The 8627-nt window shown below is 38.7% G+C and overlaps 1 protein-coding gene across 5 annotated transcripts in view; it reads left to right on the top strand.

Moving 5' to 3' along the window:
- Positions 1–8401, top strand: part of LOC125486580 (nucleolar transcription factor 1-like) — a 20525-nt gene extending 12124 nt beyond the window's left edge. For 3 of the 5 annotated variants that reach the window (XM_048614623.1, XM_048614624.1, XM_048614622.1), the window contains exons 3-4: positions 5797–5969; positions 8004–8320. In XM_048614623.1, the coding sequence (XP_048470580.1) occupies positions 5797–5969; positions 8004–8099 (269 nt within the window). In that variant the 3' untranslated portion in view covers positions 8100–8320. Of the gene's footprint in view, positions 1–5796; positions 5970–8003 lie in introns of all 5 variants that reach the window. The other 2 variants (XR_007265223.1, XM_048614621.1) reach the window with 2 other exon arrangements.
- The last annotated feature ends 226 nt before the right edge of the window (positions 8402–8627 follow it).

The raw sequence follows: 8627 nt of genomic DNA, 5'->3' as shown, positions 1-8627 counted from the left end.
CTTCAGAAATGAAGAAGGGTCTAGGCCCGAAACATCAGCCTTCCTGCTGCTCTGATGCTGCTTGGCCTGCTGTGTTCATCCAGCTCTACACCTTGTTATCTCAGATTCTCCAGCACCTGCAGTTCCTACTATCTCTGAAACAGTGTTTTATAATGCTGTTAGCATGGACCTACGTTTCGTGGACTGCGAAGGTTGAAGATGGCAGCTCACCATCCCTTCTGGAGGTCAGTTCAGGATGGGCAATAAATACTGACTTAACTAATGATGCTAGCGTCCTGCAAACAAGTTTTAAAAGAAAATGCAAGGTTGAATCGTGCACGCATACGTGTCTGTCTCTCGCTCTTGCGCTCACGTGTACCCTTGTGCCAACTTCTGTCCATAACACAGATACGTTTTGTAGCATGAGACTGTATCTAATAAAAAGTTACCTCATATATGTAGCATCAATAAGGAACCAATTATAAGGTTTTCTTAAGTTAAAGGGACAAATTTTGTTAACTACAAACTCTGAGGAAATATAACGATGCAACATCAAGCATACAAGTTCAATGTCAAAAGGGTAGCGCCAAGGATGCAAGGAAGATGAAAGGAATGTATAGTTTTAAAGGTTTATGATGTTCTTATAATGTAAAGATTTGAGACCACAATTGATGATTGACATAGCATCCTCAGCTGTAACAAATAATGCGGATAACCAAAGTTCAAGGTCTAGGCCCGAAACATCAGCCTTCCTGCTCCTATGATGCTGCTTGGCCTGCTGTGTTCATCCAGCTCTACACCTTGTTATCTCATATTTTCCAGCATCTGCAGTTCCTACTATTCCTGGTGTAGAGATGTTTTTCTCATATGTGTTGTTGACAGGTGCTTTGGCCTTTTGAGAGGCAGAGAGAGCAATTCCTCCAGTTCTGCAGTCGCAAATCCGTCTCCCCTACTCTGCCAAAGCAGTTTTCTGCGATGCGGTTGGTTGTATGTGATGACTGGGTGTTTTTGTGCTTGATGATTGTAGCTGACGTCTTTCATTTTCAATACGTGAAACCTGTTACACAAGTGTAAATCAAAGTAGATGGAGGTTTCTTCATACCTGGTTGGATGGGTCTTGTGCTAAAAATGTCAAATTCTGTTCAGAAATATAACTGTACCCACATCCATTACACGTCTGGAAATTCATTCCACACACTAACTGTTCTGTATATTTTAAAAAAAAATTACCCCTTATGTCTTTTTTTTAAATATTTCTCCTCTGTCCTTAAAAATTTGCCCCAGTCTTGAATTCCCCTGCTTGAGGGAAAAAGACACTGCCATTCACCTTATCTGTACCCCTCATGACCTTATAAATTTCCACAAGGCCACCCCTCAACCTCCTCCGTTCCATGAAAAACACCCCAGTCTTTCCTGTCCACTTTTATATTTCAAACCCTCCATTCCCGGCAACATCATGGTAAATCTTTTCTGAGCCTTATCCAGCTTACTCTCCATCTTATAACAGGCTGACTAAAACTGGGGAGAGTACTTCAGAAGAGGCCTCCCCAGTGTCCTGTAAACCTCCACATGATGTCTCGACTCCTATAGTCAAAGGTCTGAGCAACGAAGGCAAGCATGCTAAATGTCATCCTAACCACCCTGTCTACCTGTGATACAAATTTCTAAGCGTTATGTACCTGAACCCCTAGGTGTCTCTGTTCTACTTTTTAATTGTATAAGTTCCGCATTTGTTTGTTTTACCAAAATGCAATACCTTGCATTTATCAAAATTAGACTCTATCTGCCACTCCTCAGCCCATTGACCCAATTGATCAAGATCTCTTTGTAATCTTAAATAATTTTATTAACTGTCCACTCTACCACCAATTTTGGTGACATCCCTATGAACCATGCCTTTTATATTCTCATTTAACTAATTTTATTAAAAATGATAAAGAAAAGTGGACCCAGCCCCAATCCCTGTGGAACGTAGCTGGTCATAGGCCTCCAGACTGAAAAACCATTAAAGTCATACAGCTATTCAAAATCAGACAACAGAAATATTTCATCACTGTCACAGCAGCAAGTACTGTAGAACTTAAGGTGGTCAAGTCCTTTTGGTCCTGCATGCATTAACCCTGTGATGTTCAGGTGTAGAGTGAAGGTGGTCAAGTTGGAGATGGCCAGAAGTTTCAAAGGGAGAAATGCATTACAAGTTGAACTCTCGTTCCAGTGAGCGTTGCAGACCTGAACATGATGGTTGAGTAAAAGTGGAAGACTGGGTAAGAGGCGCATTTGCCCCTCCAATATTACACAGGCAGGGGATATAAGTGAACTTCAGCCATGATCGGTGTGTGTTAGTGACTTGACCACCTAGAGTGTGGACTAACATGCTGTGAAGGTTACAGCTTTGAGAACAGCTGTTAAACATTTCTGCCCTGCAGGTAAAGAAAGGGAAATAAAGCCAAGTGCTGACAGCCATCTTGCTGTTAAAAGAAACCAGAACAAAGGAATTTCAATCAACTGAAAGGCTAAGAGTCTTGAAATTGACTGGTAACCCTGCTGTTGGTGGTTGTCGGTAGTATCTACTTTGTGACAGCCACGGTATTTACTCTCTAAACTGATCCACTTTTTGATTGGACTTTTCATTTCTAATTGTGTTTCATTAATTCTCATTTTAGTGATGAATAAGTTCATTCTTTTGTTGAGAGAGCCCTGTTGGATCCTTTCAAAAAAGTCATTTGGCCTTGGAGAAAGGGATTCACGAGGTGTTTCTTTGTAAGTTAATCTTGTTATGATCAACCAAGGGGCAACTGAATAAGTAGGGGAGTTGCTCAATTTAGTATATTTCATCTGAAGCCATAATAACTTGGGGAACTTATGCTATAATCATTGCTATTTGAAAGATCGACACCTGCCTGTCACAAAGATGCCAGTTCCCATGAATGCACAGGATACAACAACCAAGGCCCAAGACCAGTCAATTATTCCTGCACTTGCAGTAGGCACCATAAACTTAAATTCAAATTGAGGATCCCATCTTTTCCCTCCCCACCCACCCCAATCAACACCACTCCAGTATTTACATAAATGCATTTTTAAACATGCACTGCTGCATGTGTGGGCACTGACCATCTTTCGTTGACACCTTGGGGTACACAAACCCCACTTTTTTCTTAAAGGGTCAAACATATTGTATAAAAATGTGTTTGAGCCACGTTCAAATTTCAGGTAAATAGGTGTTGATCAGATTCTAAAACTGTTGACATTGGTCCATCCTTGATCCATTTTTTTTCTAATTAGAAATAAATGCCTTGAATCCTAGTACAGGGAACACAATCTTGAAATATGCTAACAAATGATAAGAAATATAAAATACTATAAGACTGAGTGGGTTAGCTGAATGGACAGTTAAAGAGTCTACTGCAGACTCTGTAAAGCAGATCTTTTTGGGGAAAGAAGCAATGGAGTATTTAACTGAAAGATCTATCTGAAAGAAAGGTATGGGGGACAGAGCATTGAGGTTAAAATGCATAATAAGTTGGGTAGATAGCACATTTTGGGCATTATAATTGAGGCATGGTGGAGAAAATAAATATTGGTCTCTTTACGTAATATGTCCATTGCAGCAAGGTCATTAAAGCCACATTATAGATTTGCGCAGATAATACCAGGATGGGATAGAAGTACTTTGATTAAGTCTTCTGTGCACTAGTGGAAATAATTCAATTAAGAGCTTTTAATGAGAAATTTGACAAGTGTGAGTAGCAAAATAAATTTGCTCTGGTCAGGAAGTTAGAGCATAGTGGCCATTAATTTAACATTATAACTTAGAGGAAAGAAATGTGAGAAATTAGGAAGGCATAATATTTCCCTGAAGCCACCCCTTTCTGAAGTTTAGCTTTCACTGAATGATTACTGTTGGATTGTTGACCTTTTCAAGAAAGATGAGATTGTCATTACCACTTTGTGATACTACCCAAAACCCCAACACTATAAATAAATGAGACTGATCTTCAATGACCCTCAATTTTGATCTTGAAGTAAATATATTGCACTTGGTTTTTCTCTGGTGAAGTCTTCCTTCCTGTTTCATACTTTGTGTTTGTGCTGTCATAAGACTATATGGGAATAGGAGAGGAACTAAAAAGCCACAACAAAGTATTTCTAAAAGTGAGATACCTTAAAACCAAAAAGGACTTGGTTGATGATCCCAGAACTTTATCCTTTCTTTTCAGCAACTTGCCAAGGTACATAGAAATGCTTTTACAAATGGTCAAGGTGTGAGCCTAACTTAGGTAGTTCTGGTTGAGTGGGGTTATCAATATTGTAGCTCTTGAGTAAATTCAACAGAGCACGAGGCAAATGAGAGTCTCCTGCAGTCGTGTGAACTTTCAAAAACGATCCTTATTAAAAGGAAAGTAGATTTTATACCAGAGATAGTAGGAATTGCAGATGCTGGAGAATCTTAGATAACAAGGTGTAGAGCTGGATGAACACAGCAGGCCAAGCAGCATCAGAGGAGCAGGAAAGCTGATGTTTTGGGTCTAGACCCTTCTTCAGAATTCCAGGATAACTTGCAAGATGAGGTGGAAAAGGCAATTCCTGCGACTCAACATTTGCCACAGTATACTTGAGTACATGTGTACAAAATCCTAATTGGCTTTGGCTAACTACTTCCTAATGTATTAAATACTCCCATCTTCATACTTTTTCTTCAGAAAATTTCTACGTGGGTTACATCTGAAATTTTGTTCCTAAGAATTGCTGTCGTCCTTTTCAGTCATGTCTGATTTTGGTTCACAGGGAAAAACTCCACTTAGAAAAGTTACAGTGGAAGGTGGGTGCAGTGTTTTGAGAGGGGCCGTAACCAAACAAAACATTAAACTTGTATTTGAGAAGTTTGTAGAAACCTCTGAAATTTCATTCTCTTGAGTACTTTTCCTAGTGTAATTTTGTTGATCGAGATCGTGCAAAGAAATCATGATGTTTGAAAACCTGAGGAGTATTTCTTTTTCCTTTTTGGTTTGATTTTTCTTTTGACTTCATCTCTTGCTCTTGCCCGATGCTCCTGCTGAAACACTCAGGGCTGAGGTATTATTAGCTTGACTAAGATGAAATGACTCACCGCAGAATGAGATTTGAACCTGGGACCCTTTCCCTATTAAATTCATCATAATTTCAAGTAAAATGAATCCCACTGGGTTGTATTAATTCTCTTTAAACCAGTTACCAAATATTTTTCAAGTTCATTGTGAGTTTGCAGTGTGGTTTTCTTGATTCTCATAAGACTTGTCAAACTGAGTCACTTGTGTCTGAGATTTATGATATTTCTTGCATTTGTGAATGCCGGACACAGTTAAGCCACATTTACTGCAGAGTTACACTGAGCCACCAAACAAAGAGTTCCTCTTCATTCTGTGTGAAAGACAAATTATGCAGATGGGCTCTTGACATTGATCTGTTTGGCAGCCACCTTAGTGCCATGACTTTACGCTGCAAAAACGATCTTTTGCATGAAATTTGTATAAATTGAAGCTATCTGTCTAAATGGTTTTCGTGCTTTGGTGCATCTTGGGGGTCTCTGCTAATTCAAATTTTGGAGACGAGGAAAGGATCTGCTAACTACATTGTTGAACTTCGACAGCCTTTGACAACAACCATTTATTGATATTTTACATTCTGTTCTTCTGGCTTTTCTATCTATTATTTTTATTCAATTCAAAGCTGTATTGTCTGGTCTGTCTGACAGGTGTCATCTGTTTAAAGGTTTTACTGAAATTTCGATATTAATGTTCACCCCAGTGCATGCTGATTTCTTTCATTGTTCCACAGATTGGCCAAAAGAGGACCTCCTCGGCCTACTGGATAGCATGAGGAGCATTGTCCCTTCTAATGATGTGATGAAATTCAAAACAACAGAGTCTCATATGGACTGGAACAAGGTGACTTTTGCCCATTACACAGCCGAGATGTGCAAACAGAAGTGGACAGAAATCTCACATGAAGTAAGAGCAAATGTCATTACTGTTTATACCTGACAGTATGGCTTTCCTTTTAAACTGCTCAGCTAATGTAATAATCCTCAGTATTCCAATAGACTGTCCTTCAGCCTTCAATTATTTCAATCAATATGCAGTTGTCTAAATAGAGCCCATTATAGTTGATCAAGAATGTCAATTCTGAAAACTTTAATAATTTGGGGTGGCAGTTTATTTGATTCATTGCTTAATGAGTTGGAGATAGTTTGGTTCGTAGGAGTTCCCTTTGAATATCAGGAAACTCTGCAGTACCCGATCTTTATCTTCTGTCCAGATTCAGGGTTTGAAGTTGGCAAATTGCACAACATAATTCCAGCATGTGTCAGAAAGGTAGAAGCAGAAGATGTAGTCCTTTGATCTCTCATAATCCGTGCACAAGTTGATTTCAGTTGGTGACAATAGTAACAATGGAGAGGCGATGGCCTAGTGGTATTATTGCTGGACTGTTAATCCAGGGACCCCCGATTCGAATCCCGCCACAGCAGATGGTGGAATTTGAATTCAATAAATATCTGGAATTAAGAATCTAATGATGACTATGAATCCATTGTCGATTATCAGAAAAACCCATCTGTTTCACTAATGTCCTTTTTAGGGAAGGAAACTGCCATCCTTACGTGGTCTGGCCTACCTGTGACTCCAGACCCACAGTAATGAGGTCTGGTTGTTCAACCAGCAATGTGGTTGACTCTTAACTGCCTTCTGGGCAACTGGGGATGGGCAACAAATGCTGCCCAGCCAGTGACCCCCTCATCCTGTGAATGAATAAAGGAAAAAAAAATGTCCTGCGATAACGTGCAAAATGATTCATGTTAATAGGTAATCCATTAATTGCCATTTACTGTAATTTCCAAAATGATTAAAGTTCCTTTTGTAGGTGGTTATTAGAAACAAGATCTCAGAATTACCAGGTAGAAATATGGCTGAAAAGAGAAAACAAGATTGTTAATGTTTAGTGAGTACCAGTAAGGTCAGATTACAACTGGAGTTCAATAAAACCAGCACAATAATCTAATGGATGGTTTAAACAATCAGTTTTCAAGATCTGTAATTAGCAAATGAATGGCAGAAGCCTTTCAAAGTCTATAAATTATGGTGCTGTTCATGTAGGATTAGGAAATTCCAGATAGAGCTACGCCAGGCAATAAAAGTCATTTAATGGAGCTAATCTAGCAAACAATGTGCCAGAAGCGGGATGGATATTAACAAAACAAATTAAACTTTCAGGGTGGTTCTTCTAGGGTCGTGGAATACAAAATTAACATTATACTTGGACACATCCTATGCATGAGACATATTCATTTTTAGCTAGGAAAAGATGCTCTGAACAAGTTGGTAGATGATGCCAACTCTATTATGAAATTGTACTCCAATAACTGGGTTATTTTAATTTGGAAGCAAGGTGTTGGAGGGGATATATTTGGGCGGTGTATAAATATGTCTCTGTGACAATGATGACAGAGCAGTCTATGTCTGTAAAATCCATATGTAGAATTGGGTTAGCTGGATACAGATTTAGAGTCTAATTACCCTTGTTAACATTCTTCTCAATGTGGTGAAAATAATTACTTCAGTTCTGTAATAAAAGAATGTCCCAGAGTATTGTAGATAATTCAAGTTGGCTGACAATTGACTTTGCTTTAGTAGGGGAGTTTTTCATGAGAAGCTATTGTTTTCCCAATACGTGAGACACTGAAATTGCACTGCCTATTAGTTGGGTGACTTTGTGCTCTCCCTATACTATTTCCCCTTTTTGATCTGGTTGCACTTAGTTCCTTTGGCATCCTCCCAAAAACCTCTGCAATGCAGTTCCAGGATGAGCGCTTTTACCTGAATGGCTGGGTGGAAATCACATGGCTCATGTGTCCATCGGGTTGTTAACTCTTTAGTGGATTAGTTACCAATATCATCTCCCATTTTTTTGAGTATGGAACTTGAAAATGGCTGCTTTTTTTAATTGAGATTTTTTTTCAACTTCATTATTCAACCTTTATGTTATAGGTGAGAAAGTTCCGCACTTTATCAGAACTTATTATAGATGCACAAGAACATGTGAAGAATCCTTATAAAGGGAAAAAACTCAAGGTGAGCATTTGACCTGAGGGGAAACGCCTGAACTTTTGTCATTGTTTCTTGCTGTTTATGAGGAAAGAAAAATGCATTCATGAAACAACATTTTAAATTTTTGTTTTTAATATATAATATTTTGGAAGTGAAACATATTCATTGTAAAGTTATTGGTATTGCAGCCATGAAATCCAAACAATGCCTGAGGTTTTGCACTGAGCAATTCATCCTGATTAAAACTGCTGCCTTGTAATAATATATTTGGAATTTGTAATTTGATACATTTCCAATACTAGCATCTGATCCTGGCCTGACCTTTTGAACTTTAGTTTGATTTACTGAGCGCTATTTGAGGCTACCCAGTAGGAGCGTTGGAAAAACGGACTTCTCTTTCATTATGGGTGGTCTTAGGAGAGTTTTGAATAAACAGAAGCATTGGCGATGCACCTTGAGTTCTCCAACTAAAAATGCATCAATTTGTTTCCTGAATCTTATTTGTTTCTGGAGGTCTGTCAAGGTAAAGTACACTCAATTTTCTTAAAAATCTGAAAATAAAGG

The sequence above is a fragment of the Rhincodon typus genome, chromosome 30, assembly GCF_021869965.1.
Source record: "Rhincodon typus isolate 14 chromosome 30, sRhiTyp1.1, whole genome shotgun sequence".
Taxonomy (NCBI): domain Eukaryota; kingdom Metazoa; phylum Chordata; class Chondrichthyes; order Orectolobiformes; family Rhincodontidae; genus Rhincodon; species Rhincodon typus.
The sequence above is the reverse complement of the archived record's forward strand: the minus strand, read 5'-3'. Positions and strand labels throughout refer to the sequence as shown.